This window comes from Mya arenaria, chromosome 2, assembly GCF_026914265.1.
Source record: "Mya arenaria isolate MELC-2E11 chromosome 2, ASM2691426v1".
NCBI classification, from domain to species: Eukaryota; Metazoa; Mollusca; class Bivalvia; order Myida; family Myidae; genus Mya; species Mya arenaria.
In genome coordinates, this window is record NC_069123.1 from 31618589 (window position 1) to 31634449 (window position 15861).

General features: G+C 35.9%; 1 protein-coding gene across 1 annotated transcript; it reads right to left on the reverse strand.

Annotated features, from left to right (window-relative positions):
• Nucleotides 1-4839: 4839 nt before the first annotated feature.
• LOC128206045 (low-density lipoprotein receptor-like) lies at nucleotides 4840-6734 on the reverse strand. The gene is made up of 3 exons (XM_052908179.1): nucleotides 6646-6734; nucleotides 6029-6139; nucleotides 4840-5023 (listed from the first exon to the last, which is right to left on the reverse strand). The coding sequence occupies exons 1-3, from the start codon at nucleotides 6701-6703 to the stop codon at nucleotides 4875-4877; spliced, it is 318 nt and encodes a 105-aa protein (XP_052764139.1). The 5' UTR covers nucleotides 6704-6734; the 3' UTR covers nucleotides 4840-4874.
• Nucleotides 6735-15861: the final 9127 nt, after the last annotated feature.

Consider the following 15861-nt stretch of genomic DNA (forward strand, 5'->3'; position numbering starts at 1 on the left):
CCGTGGAGTTCCGAATATCTCTATGCGTCAATTGAGGTCACTGGGTAGGTTTCAAGTTTTACTGATGGTCATGTGACAACAGTAAACACTCTATGAACAAAATTAATCACAAACGGAGATTATTTTTTTCTCTCTGTATTTGAATCTCCGTTTAAGAGTGAGTGTATACGTCCAGTTCTATGTGCAAAAGATAAACATGTATCAGATAAATCATTAACAGACCCCGATTTCTCGAATCTTTAGCTTAACAAGTTGAAGTATCTTATATCAATAAGAAAAAATGACGTATAAATTAGTCATGCGGATTATTTCCTTTAACTGTCACAAAATTCTTCAAAATGAGAATGATATAAATAATACCAATAAAAATGGGACAAGCAACTCGATAGATCAAATACTCAATGCTTCTACGTTGTATTATGATGATGGTGTTGTTGGTGCTGGTGTAATGGTGGCGGTGATGATGGTGATGATTGATTGATTGATTGATGATGATGATGATGATGATGAGGATGATGATAATGATGATGGTGGTGGTGGTGGTGTTTGTGGTGGTGTTGGTGGTGGTGGTGGTGGTGGGATGATGATGATGATGATGATGATGATGATGATGACGACGATGATGATGACGACGACGACGACGACGACGATGATGATGATGATGATAATGATGATAAAAATGATGATGAATCAAGGTCAGAGGCAAGAACACATAAATGATGTTTTGCATTTAATTACAATCTTAAAAGTTTATAACATGATGAGGTTTCAATGTGAATAGTCTCCACCAGACAGACTGACGCCATACGCAAGTCGATTTTTCTTAAAAACATTTACATCAGTCAACCAGGCAAGCGACAGGTTTCTCATGGAAGTTGTATATTTAATCGGATTTTGACATAAATCAAACATATTGAATCGATATTTCCGTCATCGACTAACTTTTAAAATCCTTTTCATGTAACTTCCGGAATAAAATAGTATAACTTTTCTCATATTTAATTCATGTTAATTCATCATCATCATCATCATCATCATCATTGATGTCGTCGTCGTCGTCACCACCACCACCACCACCACCACCACCACCACCATCATCATCAGCAGCAGCAGCAGCAGCAGCAGCAGCAGCAGCAGCGTCATCATATCATTATTATTATTATTATCATCACAAGTACCACCATTACCACCATTTCCGCAACCTCAAGCACCACCACTACCATCATTAACATCATTATCATCATCAGCAGCAGCAGCAGCAGCAGCAGCACCATCACCACCACACCACCACCAGCATCATCATCATCATCAACAAAAACATCATCATCGTTATCCAAAACCTCTTTTATAATTAATTAAGTGTGCAATTTTTTCGTTATTAATTTTACCTGTTTAAAACTGTTCCAGTACCTGATAAGCCTAACCTATAAGTATCCTGATGAGAATAATACAATGAAAACTGCAGGAACAAGCCCAGTATTCGAACATTCAAAAATAACTCTGTTTAGAGAACACATGTTTAAAATTCGAAGTTGAAGCTTTTATAATAATTGAATTTCCAAAGGACAAATATGTCTGTAATAAACTATGCCACCGTTGGAACATATCAAAGGACACAAAACAATGATAAGGCCGTATGATTGTAGCTAAGATTAAACCTTTATGTTTGAATATACACCCAAATAAATACACTATGATGGAGGCTTCTAACACATATACATACGCACACGCACGCACGTGGACGGACGGACGGGTAGACGGACTGTCAAATAGGTAATATCGTGCATTTATCCAATGAGCTATTTTTTATGTCAGTGTTAACGACGAACCCGGATTATCTGATCAAAATAATATTTTCTGTTATATAAGCACATATTTTATTGTTTTGTTACATAAGAACATATTGACACATATATTGTCACATGACCACCCCGTTTGTTGGTTTCGAAAGTATTACTTAGCGATATTTTAAGAATTATCTTAAAATCAAACGCTATCAAACAACATATTTCGTTAACATATTCACAGGTGTGCCTTTTTCACAAAATAAAACTTCACCTCTATGATGCAACTTTAATAGCATAACAGACCACCAAAGGGGTTTGTCCTCACACTTGGGGATGTGACGGGGTCAAGCCATAATGCAGCCATTATAGGGCGCGGGCAGACCTATATAAACTCAACAACAACAACAACAACAAAGGGGTTTGTCCATAACAGATACAGCATTCAAATCCCGCTCAGGGGGTAACGTAAACTTCCTTTTTCGTTTATTTGGTAAAGATATTGAAGAGAATGAATACCATTATGTCAGCACATTTCAAGATATAAGGATATAAGTCAAGTTTACACACCATCTTAATATTTTACAATTGCTAGTCTTCATAAGTTCTTTTTTGTTTGTTGATTGCTTAGGAGAATGAAGAAGTTTTCTACGATCTGTTCGAGCGTATTTGTTTTAAGCAGAAAAGAAAACTTAGTGTCATCGAGCAACAACTGAATTAATTGCTTCTCGAGTTGTCCTATTATTTTTGATATTTCATGTATGTTTTGTTCTTCAAAACCCACTTTGTGTATAAACTAATGTATAGGCATATTGGTATATGAGCCGTAGGCATTCATACAATAAATGTTAGAATCCTTGATTCCTTGCCTAATGTTAGCACTTCCGCTAACAGTGATACGTATAGCGAACGTGATGATATTTAAGTGAGAAAATTTCTACTGGCATTATCAAAGCCATTAGGATGGCACGCGTACAAACATATCCAACTGTTCATATTAGTTGAACACTTCAAACAGAAAACATCAGTTCGTTTAACCTGTACATACATTTTAAACGCGCTGTGGTAACCAAGATCCTACCATTGTGCGTTTAAATCATGGTGTGTAGCGCCACACTTCGGTGTTCAGCACCAAAAAATGAATTTAAATCATGGTATGTAGCGCCGCACTTCGGTGTTCAACACCCAAAATGGATTAAAATCATGTTGTGTAGCGCCGCACTTCGGTGTTCAACACCAGGGATGAATTAAAATCATGGGGTGTAGCACCACACTTCGGGGTTCAACACCAAAAATTGATTAAAATCATGGTGTGTAGCGCCGCACTTCGTCGTTCAACACCAAAGATGGATTAACACCATAGTGCGTAACGCCGCACTTCGGTATTCAATACCAAATATAATTAAACAGCATAGTGCGTTACCCCATCGTTGCTCCATTTCATTTTAATCTGACATTGCAATAGATTTAAAACGTAGTATGTACCTGCGATCTTTATAGCTATCAAACGCTTACATTGTATGTAACTTGATGCCCGCTAAAGCAAGAAATGTAACTCCAATATATAAACAAATGTTTTAAGTTTAATAGAATGTTAGTTCATTACTCTCCCCTGTATGAGGAAAGCAACATATAGTTTCAAAAAGAATAAAAAAAACAACAATTGGTCACTTTGATGTAGCGCAATCGTAATGACAACATATGACGTCATCCTGTGCCTCGTTCGCTTTTCTGAGTCTTAAAGTAAAGGGTTTTATGCTTGTTGATAATAATGCTTAAGCCATTGCTAGAGGTCGTTGACACGTTTGTTCATATTATTGCCCACAGCAAGTGTATTTTAACGCAATATTATTGAAACAGTGGATGTATGCCCCACTAGCGGATTAAGACGGGAACGCACCCCTTCTAAAATTGTTCAAGTGTACTTTTTAATGTCAATATCGGAAACACAATATGAAAATAATGCACTTTAGTGCATTATTTCAGACTTAAATATCTAGATACTTTCTAGGGAGCGACCTGAAGCCGCAATTTCCTTATAAAACCGAGTATTGTTTTGTATTATTTAGGGGGTCTACTTTCTTAGTTGTGCCCCTAAACAGCACCAGTCTAACGCCCAATCCTGAAACCTCCTTTTGAAATTAATTCTGTAGAGTGTTGTATAATCATATGAAGCCAATGAAAGGCTCGATTAAACTTAGATTGCTGTTTTCATACTTAGGATTATTTTGATCTTTCGAATGATGCCTCTTTCGGAATTAAGCTTACAAATGCTTATGAAACATTCATATACATGTATTATTTAGTGTGACAAACTCGTGAGACCTATACAATTTAAAATCCCTAAACGTACGGGCGCTATTGTGGATATATACTCCTGGGCCCCGTTTCACTCAATACGTAGCCTCGTTTAGGTTGAAACTGCTTTATTATAAAAAAGGACATTTATCGCATAGATTTTGCGCGTAACTTTACGAGTTTATTTGTGCACTCTTAAGTAGCGTAAGGTGTATGGCTACGATATCTTATTGAATCGGATCCCAGGGACATTTAAGATCTTAAGCCTTACGATTTTTATTGAAAACTGGGCCCTGGGCCCTGTTTCACTACAATATCATAGTCGTAAACCGTTCTCTGCATAGGGTCACTCAAGGACACCGAGCTTAACACGCTTAGGTAGCCTATTTCATTGGGCCATATGTCTAACCAAATTATGATTTTACTTAATACAGAATTGATTTTTGTTATAATCATATAGTTCATTTCCTTTCAAAACTCACAATAATGTATATATTACGCCAGTTATACCAAACCAATAAAGTGAGCTTAGCTCAGTCATTTCTGGGACTTCCTCAGAAGGCGTTGTTTGTAAACGCATATCAATTCCTCGATACAGTTAGAGTTTATTTGTTGTTTTTCTTCGAATTTCACATCAACATACTGTCCGTTTGTTCAATACGAAAGTAAGACAAGAAAATAACATATATTTTAGTTTATTCGAAAATTGTTGATTACATAGCATTGATGTTGGCATTGCTTAACTATATGGCTGATTCAATTTTTAATTATGAAAAAAAAGAGTTTTGATATTTATTTGCCGACGCAAAACGTCTCGTCACTTCCATTGGGACAGTCATCATTCACATCACAAAATTGATCAAGGCCGATACAGACATCTGCGGCTCCGCCTGCTGCTGCTTCACACAAATATTGACCCTCATTACAACGACAACCAGCACCTGCAATGAAATATAAAAAATATGTGTTTTGTGCTATCAATTTGTGTTATGTTATAACTAGGTATGTGTCTTCTTCACGCTCTCACTATCTATAATTGCAACTACCGGCACCTACAATGAAGAATGAGTAATATATGTCAATTTGTATTATGTTACTGCTAGATATGTGTATTCTCCACCATCCCACTGATACTTGAAATACTTTCAATTACCTGCATCTGCAGAAAACAATAAAAAAAAACACGTATCTTGCAAGGCTATGACATTCAGTCTGAGACTTTTTTCCCCTTATTGCAAGCATATATACGACATGGATGGAATGTAATGTGTGTTATTATGAGATTTACTTGGTTTAAGCCTTGATTAATAGGAAAAACAGGTATATATCTGAATATACCTTGAATTAAGATGAAATAAATCTTGATCTGCCCAGGGATTTACTGCGGTCATAAAACAAAGTCAAACTACAACAGAAGGTTTATATTTCTAATTGATATGATTAGATTGAAATTAATCATACATATGTCTATTTAACGAATATTGGCTCTGGGTTAATCTAAATTGTTGCTTTATTGTTTTTGTTATAAATATCAAATTTTTCTGAACACTGTATTTTCATCTCAAATGCATCTCAAATCTCCTTCGCATGATCAACTATAACGAATAAATTTTACTGCCACCACCCACAAAAACAGCTTGGTTTAAACTATTTACGTTATTTTAGTTTTTGGAAAGTCTTTTTTTAAGTATGATTACTTTTAATTAAAGTTAAATTAGATAACATTGTTTTAATAGTTAAAAATAAAAGCGAAAATAAAGTGTATATTGAATGACGTCACGTGACTTTTCTCATTATCACGTGATTTGCGTGATGACAGTAAAACTGTAAGGCAAGAGAAGTAACCGCTGTGTGAAAGAAAATCAAAATAGATTTCAAAGGGTGTATATAAATGTATCGGATACATGTTGAAGTATAAATATACAATATAGTATTTCATTACGTACGACAGTGCATTTCATCGTCCATGCCGCCACACTCGGGACTTTCATCACACAGCCCGCCGCAATGTTTCCTGTCCTGGCAATTGATCATTCCCATCTTGGCGCACTGGGGAGCTGCAACCAAATGAATGAAAACAAGAACTCAATTTAAGCTGAGCCAGTTTCGCGTTTACCCCTCGAAAAAAAAGCAATAGTTTCAGGGGTAGAGCAGGCACCACTGAACATTATTTTTCTATGAACACATTTTCTGTTTCAATTTTTCTTTATTTAAAATATCTATAAACATGATATTTTGCACGAATATTTACAAAGCACGTCTGTGCTATATGAAACGTGATCGCGCACAGGAATGAGCGAATATCAAAGACAGTATTTCCGAAATCATTCGTCCATCATTTTGCGCGTTTTATCGTGATGCAATAATGTTCAGTTCTTCTGTTCAAATGAATAATATTCAAAAATAAACGTCCAATTGAATGTAAGATCACAATGAAGTCCCACAGTTTTTACAAGCTATAAATAGTTCACTTTCAGTCGATGATTTCTTTCGTCGGCAACATTGAAACTGAGTAGCGTAATAATACATGACCTATTTATCTGTTGAAATAGGTCGAACTTACGGCAGTGCCTTTCGTCAGCTCCGTTATTGCAGTCCACCATGCCATCACATACTTTCATTTTGTTCAGACACTCGGGTGTTCCATGTGAGTTTGTCCAGAGACTACCGCTGCCTGATGGTGTGAATTTACAGAAGAATTGTCCCACACAGGCATGTACTTCTGAAAAAAATAAAAAATATATATCATCTTTATACAGTTGAACTATAACGAACGTGTTTGCAAACAAAACTAGCAAAGGCGTACTCGACAAACAACTGATAAAAGCACCATCATGATACGTTTTGGTAAAGAATAGAAAATTATTTGGTCGTAAGCGATAAGCAATGTTTTTTTGCTTCAAAGAGCGTTTAAGGCTTCGTTTTAATCGGCTAGATTCTATGAAAGTACTGATCTGTTGTGCGTGTATACATAATAGCAATCGCTGACGTTGGAAGACGGATTTCGTTGGTGTGTGAAGTCAATTGACTAGTTACATATGTTTGCACCTGATTCGGATTTTACTAGGTGTATTTCGTTGGAACAAAGGCACGATCATTTAATGCCCCAAAAGTATGAACAGTGTGTGTATACCACGTGATAAATTACGTCATATATGCTACGTCAGAAGGCAATATTTTGCTTAAAATAAAGACTTAAATCAAATGTAACTTTTCTTTTACTACACCATTTTAAATGCAACAAAGGGCAGTCTATGCCGCTTAAAGAGCACCGCCTTCGTTTTATTACCGAAGCATGATAAGGTGATTAGTTTCATCAAACACTTCGACAAACCTGTTTCCAAAATAATGTTTTGACAGTGCTCCGTCAGACGGCCGTATTTTGAAAAGGTTTGTCGAAATGTTTTAAGAAACTAAACTCTCAATCAAACTCTTGTAAAAGACCGAAGGCGGGGCTCCGTAAGCGGCGTATACTGCGCAATGTTTCATTCAAAATGGTGGAGAAATAGTGAAGTTATCTTTGTTTAAAACCTTCATTCGAAGCAAAATATTGCCTTCCGACGTAGCATTTATGACGCAATTCATCACGTGGTATACATACACTGATGAAGCTGGAAGTTTAAATTGATGTAGCTGGACTGGATGAGACCGTTGGATACCCTTGATAACGTTTAAGCACGGCTTAAAAATATGTTCATTGATTACATATTTTTCCCCGGGTTCTACAATGTGACGGTCCGATCAAAAAAAAAAACATGGATAAGTTAAAGTTATATAACAGTATTATGGACAGGTAATAAATTAACTACATGATTGGTTGATAACAATTATTGAATAACTATTGAACGCTCAATTAGCAATTTGGCTAACTTTGACCAAATAAAAACAATAACAAGTTTTATAAAAAAAAATACCTGCGTTTTTTTTTTAAAGACTTCAATTAGTACAAAGTTGCTTAAAGTCGTCATCTTCATTACATATACAAAAAAAAACTTACTGTTCTGGTAAAGTGGAAAGTTATGATATCCTGGAAACTTGGGTAACTGGGTCTGGCCTGGGTAACGTCCGAGGAAAACATTGACCACTATCACCAATACGAAAACCGTCACCGAACACATCTGAAAAACTAATCGTTATCATCATCATCATATAGTATACCCATCATGTTATTTCTAGACAGTCATCGCTAAAGTTAAGCTAATTGAAAGTTTCCTTTTGATAATCGTTCTATTTTTTATTTCTTAAAATATTTTGATAATATGGGAGTAGTCTAGTGGTATAAGTGTCTGCCTCTCGACCGAGATGTTGTGGGTTCGATCCATCGAGGATTAGAATGGTCTGTTGGTATAGATCTCCGCCTCTCACCAAAGTAGTTGCGGGTTCGATCCCCTTCAGGGTCATAGTGGTCCGCCTCTTGACCAAGTAATTTTAGGTTCGATCCCGAAGGTGAACAGCGACGTTTTCTAGTGCAAGCAGATGTTTTTGTGAGCTCCGAAAAAAATGGGATTAAATCGTTTACCTCTGGATTTATTCTATATCAGTGAATACAGAATTCAATGAGGATTGCAAATAAATGAAACTTTTGCTTGTGTTAATTAATGATTGTGAGTAAATAACGAAAAAAAAAATGATAAAATAGATCGACCAAAGGAACAATTTATATATCCTCTCAGCTGAGCCTTTGTTGCAGCACTATTGCGGATTAAAGAAATTGGGGTATTTTTTGCTTGATCACCGCTTTTCGCTCACCCGGAATGTTGGATAATTGCAAGTGATATTATGGATATACTACTGAGTCCCTGTCAGCCAAAAGATCCGGCGGCGACCAAAGTGCACTGACAGGGCGAAGTCGACTTAACGCTTACGCCGTCCACCCTAACAGATTTGACAAGGATCTACAGAAACAAGTTTAGTAGCCAAAAGATAAAACATAAAACACGACTCTTTCTGCTACGAAAATGTGAACCTTAATCAAACTATTGGCGCCAAAGGATATGACAGTCAACCACAGTGTAACCAACAGTTCTTCACGGTATTCGATGAAATACAAACTTATCCAAAGCTCTATACATAACCAAGTTAGTCATAATGTGCAACAACAACATCGATGATATATGTATATATTGAAGTATTTTACACAAGCATGCACTTAACTCTCCTGGATGTCCTCAAGGCACACTCGTGCAACGACGAAACACAGAAAACGAAAAAAGCTTTGTAAAATATGCTAAGGATTGTTATGCTTTACAATCTTTCGTAAACAATGAATATATTAAATACTTAAAGTGACACTCTTATTCAAAATCAATGCATACACATGTATAACAAACATAAATTTTGACTGATAAACCTTTAACTACTTACTAAATAATAATGCATTTGTGGAAAATATTAATTACTGATAACAAGATACCGTGTTTTATGCTCATTTCTTTTAAATTCAACTTGGTATCCTTCATAAGAAGCTTTGTGTTCGACATTTATTCATCCTTTTTGGAATATTTAAACAATAATATAATTGTGGTTAATCATTTTTGGGAATAAGAGTGCATCTTTAAGTGGTTTATTTGTCAAACAAATGCCCTTAAACAACAAGACAAAGCCTCCCAATATCTCTGATACCAATTTAGCCTTACTTCAAAGCGAACTTGCTTCATTAAATTCGAAATACAATATGTTGCAACACTCATTCGGAGATCTACAAAATGTAAACATGCGCCATAATAAAGCAATCAATAAATTAAGTAAAGACTGGAGGCATTTTGAAAAACTGTTTAATGCAATTAAGTGCCGTGATCATATTTAAACAAAATAAAATTATACAACAAAACAGGAAACCAGTACGTCTCTCTCGACACCAAGTTACGCCATAAAAAACACCAGAAACAGATCAGGCACCGCGCACACTATCAGTCTCTAAACCATCGTAAGCACATATTGTAAGAGACACGCGAAATGAGAACAATATAAACGTAGAAAACATACCAGTTTTGTCACACATTGAAGCAATCCACGTACAAATGTGGCTACCAAAGGAGACAACGACAATAGCGACAGCCACATATACACAAATATGCATGTCAAGGAATATGTCTTCGAAAGTTTCAACGAGAACTATCAAGATAGAGCAACAGAATCCACTAGAGGAACAGTATCCTGATACCAGCCAAGAAGCGGAGGCGCCAATCTTTCAAAGCGTCCGGAGTGGCAAAACACGCCGCTATTACGTTGGAGGTATAGCACAAACCTCTAAACGCGCGAGCCTGATTAAATTTCTCACAGACAAAAACATTGAACCCAACCCAGTAAGAATAATAGAAGCAGACAGAAATACCTTAGCCGCTAAACTTACTCTTTATTATTGTGACTGGGATCGTGGTTTGGCCACGAAAAATGTACTGTAGATGCTGGTATTCAGAAAATGAATGGGAATTATTATGCTACACCACGACTGAAAAAAACATGGCAGCAGTGCGAATATTGATTGCTATATTGATTGAATATTAACAATTCATCTAGAGTAACTATGTTCCTCTCTCTTTTATTTATAATGTGTATATCAGAGAAAACTATCCGTTTTTGCAATTTATTAACTTGGAACGTACGGGGAGTCATGTCCTCCGCTCGAAGCCTAAGTTATCTAGGCAAACATTATATAGACATTGCCATAACCGAACATAACAATAATGCACACATCAAAAAAGTTTCAGCACTCAATAAACAGCAAATACGATGCGCTTACAGTATGTGAACATGAAGCAAGATATGGAAAGGGAGGTGTTGCAATCATGTATAAAAAAATCTTTGCTTATCTCAGTGTAAACTATCCAATTGACTGACTGTCAAAACATATGTGGTCTAAAAGCGACATTACACCGGTATTTATATTTGCAACGTATTTGCCATCAGTAAAGTACGAGATCCAAAGTTATATTGACCAAGCCGATCAAATGCAAGGGATCCTCACTAGATTTTCACCGGCGCGTGGCAACTAGATCTTATAAAGAATCACGAAGTTATTCATGACGCATGCTGTGCTGTATCTGACCACCATCCACTTCTTACAAAACTGAAGATTCCAGTGTCAGTCTTCGAGAAAACTACAGAACCATTCATTGCCTGGAATAAGTGCAAAAACACTGACATTTGCAATTACTTAGACTCCCTTGCACTACTTCACGCCTACCTCATATGCTTAGACACTGCTGCACTTATCCCACAGAGCAACGACATTGAATTGCTTTATGACCACATAATAAAATCAATAAAAAGATCACCTCAAGCAGTGCCCATGATTAATGCCCATGCTAAACCGTACTTGAATTATGACGTCAAAACGGCACACAGCTATCAACGAATTGCAAGAAAGGAATGGCTAAATAACGGAGCTATCAGAAGGATGACTATTTTTATGACAGTTATAAAACAAGCAAAAAGATAGTTACTTAATTCACAACAAGATGCAATAAATAGCTGTAACGTATATTTCTATGATGACCTTAATAAAACAGCCGTCTGTGATATACGTCTTTTTTGGCAAATGGTTCGCTCAAAACAGAATTCGCAAAAAGAATTAGTAAACGAAATCGAACACAACAACATTAAACTTCGAGAACCAAATGGAATTGCAAATGCTTTTACACAATATAATGCAGAAGCATTCACTCCTAAACAAACTTAAAATTACGACACGAATTTCCACGATAAGCTTAAGAAACAAGTACAAGACTTCTTTAATTCGAGCGACTATTCACAAGAAGACATGTTATCGAAAGAGAAACACTATAATAAACTTGAACGCGCATTACGTAACCTAAAGAAAAGAAAGGCACAAAATGACAGTGGCTCGTCCGCATTACCGGTGACCCAGAATTCAATCGATTTATAGACTCACATCCTGAAATATTTCCATCCGTTCTTTGGTTGAGTGCTACCTCGAGAGACCATATCCGCAATGCCTCTATAGTTGGTCGACTAATCGCTGATAAAAGACCGTCTATCGACGACGCCTTGTGCCGACATTGTGGTGAACGCAGTAATGACATCGTGAAACATGCATTGACCAAGTGCAGTGCATTTATGCATGACAGGCGACATTTGTTAGACATGCTATCCATACCGCAAAACCATGATACTGATGACATTTTGAAACTTTTGCTATCTCGGGATACAAAAGGTACAGTCCATCGGAATAATCTAAACAGCTGGGTATTAGCATCTTGTGACTATATTCATAAAATCGTTGCCAGAACTGTCTTTTAACTCACAATTATTCTATGAAAAAAAACACTGCCTAAAATGCTTGATGTATTACATACTATTATAATTTGTGGCGATAAAAAGTATATATCGTCGAAGTGATGGTTCACTTTAATACTTATGAAAATAATTATATCTTCCCTGGTTAATATCTCACTCATTGTACATATTGGTTTGTTACTTAACTTAATACTACTAAACCATACATAAACATACGTAATTAACAATATTGAAACAACATCAATTCCTTCCCATACACGCCTTACTTCTAAAAGTTCGAAAATTGTGTATAGTAGAGCCTGACTCTATTGAAGAAGCACCATTTACTGCTTGTTTTTCGGCAAGCCTTTTCTTACAGGTGCGCACTTCTATATATCTAAGCATCCTTAAAAAATGTGCGTGTTTTATAGCTATCAACGTGAAACTGAGATAAAGAACGTTTAGTTAAATGTTTAGATATTCCTATTTTCTGAACCTGATTTGTATCGTGGAACTATATATACATTTACCATGAGCCAAATGAGCACTTCGAGCAACTGGTAAATTTGCTCGCCTTTTTCTTAATAAGTGCACTAATAACAAAACTATTGTACTTATCTTCTTTACTTCTTTCAAATGTATTTTTCGATTGTTTGTATTGTTGTATATATGGTTATTCCTATATTTGTTAAATCACTTACGGGTGGAAATAAAGAGTATATATATATATATATAAGGCTTTGACATTCTGACTTCGACTTTTTCACTAATTGCAAACCTAATTTTCGGGACAGAAGCTGCTAGTAGCTTAACAAAAGGAAAATCGCAACGACAATAACACTTATCAGATATGTTTCCGATGGTTAACTTATTATATTGAAAGAAAAGACTAGTTCCCCTAAGTCAAAGTTTTATCGTTTGACAATCATCACGTTAATATTAAGACACAAATATTCTCTCTGAAAATACCTTGAATTAAGATGAAATAAATCTAAATTTGCCTAGTCATTAACTGTGGTCATGAAACATTGTCCAACCACATCAGAACGTTTATATTTCTAATTGTCTTCTCATTTTGTCACATGACAACCCCTTGTGCTGATTTCGAAAGTATTACTTAGCGGTATTTTAAGAATTATCTTAAAGTTAAAAGCTACAAAAGAACATATTTCGTTCACATATTCACAATTGTACCAATTCACAAAAAAACAGGCCATCGAATGCTTGTTTTCCATAATAGATATCGCATTCATATCCCGCTCAAGTGGTAGAGTGAACTTCGTATTTGTTTATTTGGTAAACAATTGAAGAGGATAAATACCAATATGTCATCACATTGTGTAAGGATATAAGTCAAGTTTACAAAGTACCATCTTAATATTTTACAATTCCTAGTCTTCAAAAGATATTTCCTTGATTGCTTAGGATAATGAATAAGTTGTCTATGATCTTTTCAAGGGCAATTGTTTTAAGCGGAAACGAAAACGGTGTGTCACCTAGCAAAATTTAATTGCTTCTCCTGGACCAGTTCTCCTACTATTCCTGATATTTCATGTAATTGTTCGTTTCTTTTCAACATCCTTGCTGTGTATAAACTGATGTACAGGCATATTGGTGTATTGGCTTGAGGTATTCATACAATAAATGTTAGAATCCTTGATTCCTTGCCTAATGTTAGCCCTACTGGTCACAGTGAAAGTGATGACAATTGAGTGAAAACGTTCTTCTGGCACTCATGAAAGCCGTGAGGATGGCATGCGCACAACCATACCCAATTGTTCATATTAGTCGAAGAATACGCACAGAAAACATCAGTTCGTTTCATCTGTATATATATTATCAACGCACTATGGTAACAATGGTACTATCATTGTGCGTTTAAATCATGGTGTGTAGTCACTTTGGTGTTCAACACCAAAGATGGATTAATACCATAGTGCGTTCCCCCATCATTGCTTCATTTAATTTTAATCTGACTTTGCAAACGATTTAAAACGTTGTATGTACGTTTGATCTTGGCGGCTATAAAACGCATATAATGTATTTAACTTGAAGCACGCTAAAACAAGAAATGTAACTCCAATATATAAACATTAATTTAGTTTTAATTTTACCGGAGGGTTTGTGCATTCATCTCCCCTGTATAAGGAAAGCAACATATCGATTCAAAAAGAATAAGAAAACAACAATTGGTCACTTTGATGTAGCGCAATCGTAATGATAATTTATGACTCCATCCTGTGTTTCGTTACATTTTCTGAGCCTTAAATAAGAGATAATTATTCTTGTTGAAAATACTGCTTAAGTCACTGATAGATACCGTTGACTGGTTTGCTCATATTATTGCCCACAGAAAGTGTATTTTAAGGTAATATTATTGAAACAGCGGAATTATGACGCACTAGCGGATATAGAAGGTGGCACAGTGTATTTGATGTCAATATCCGAAAGAACATATCAACAAAATGAACGTGAGGGCATTTTTTCGGACTGAGATGTCTAGATATTTTCTAGGAAGCGGCCACAAGCCGCTATTAACTTTTAAAAGCCGAGTTATGTTTCGTATTATTGAGGGGGGAGGTTTCTTTCTTAGTTGCACTCCTAAAGCGCACGACCACACTCTCGCATAAAATCGTGCCAACGAGAGTGATTAATATAATGTTGTAATAACTTGTTTCACAATCGTTGTAAAATAAATATGTTTAAACTAAACTAAAGCGCACCAGTATATCGCAAAATCCTGAAATCACCTCTGGGACCTCATTCTGTATAGTGTTGTATTTTCATTTGATGCCAATGAAAGGTCTCGCCAAAGCTAAGATTGCTGCCTTTATACTAAGGAATAATTTGAGATTCCGAGGAATGCCTCTTCCTGAATTAAAAATTAAAAATAAATGTAACATATTATTTAGTATAACAATCCCAAACTCATGAGACCTTTACAATTTAACCCCTCAAAACGAACGGGCGCCATTTTGGATATATACTCCTGCAGGGCCGGTATTCAATATTGATCTTATCCTTATCCTAAGACATACCTCAGTGATTCCATTCAGCCTATTGGTCAGCTTAATATAAAGGCCAATCAAAACACTAAGTTTCTAATCTTAAATTTAAGATCAATCTAAGTTGCTTATTGAATACGGCCCCTGGGCACCGTTTCAATCCAGGCGTAGCCTCGTTTTGGGCGTAAACTGCTTGATAATAAAACGTATCGTGACGACATGTATCGCTTAGATTCTGTCCGTATCTTTACGAGCGCATCTGAGCACTCTTAAGCATAGTAAGGTTTACGGCTACGACATCTTATTAAAACAAGACCCAGGGACATTTTTATTCAAACAGGGCCCTGGGTTCTGTTTCAATACAATATCTCAGTCCTAAACCGTTCTCTGCATAGGAGTACTCATGGACACCGAGGTTAACACACTTCGGTAGCTAATTTCATTTGGGCCATATGTCTTACTTAATTATGATTTTACTAAATTTAAAATAGATTTTCGTGATAATCATGAAGTTCATTTACTTTAAAATTCCAAAA

Bases quoted from the DNA above. Each gene is read 5' to 3' on its own strand.
- LOC128206045 (XM_052908179.1), bottom strand. From the start codon at position 6,703: ATGAAAGTATGTGATGGCATGGTGGACTGCAATAACGGAGCTGACGAA. The intron at 6,140-6,645 runs GTAAGTTCGACC...ATTTGGTTGCAG, and splicing joins AGCTGACGAAAGGCACTGCC to CTCCCCAGTGCGCCAAGATG. The intron at 5,024-6,028 runs GTACGTAATGAA...ATTTCATTGCAG, and splicing joins GGACGATGAAATGCACTGTC to GTGCTGGTTGTCGTTGTAAT.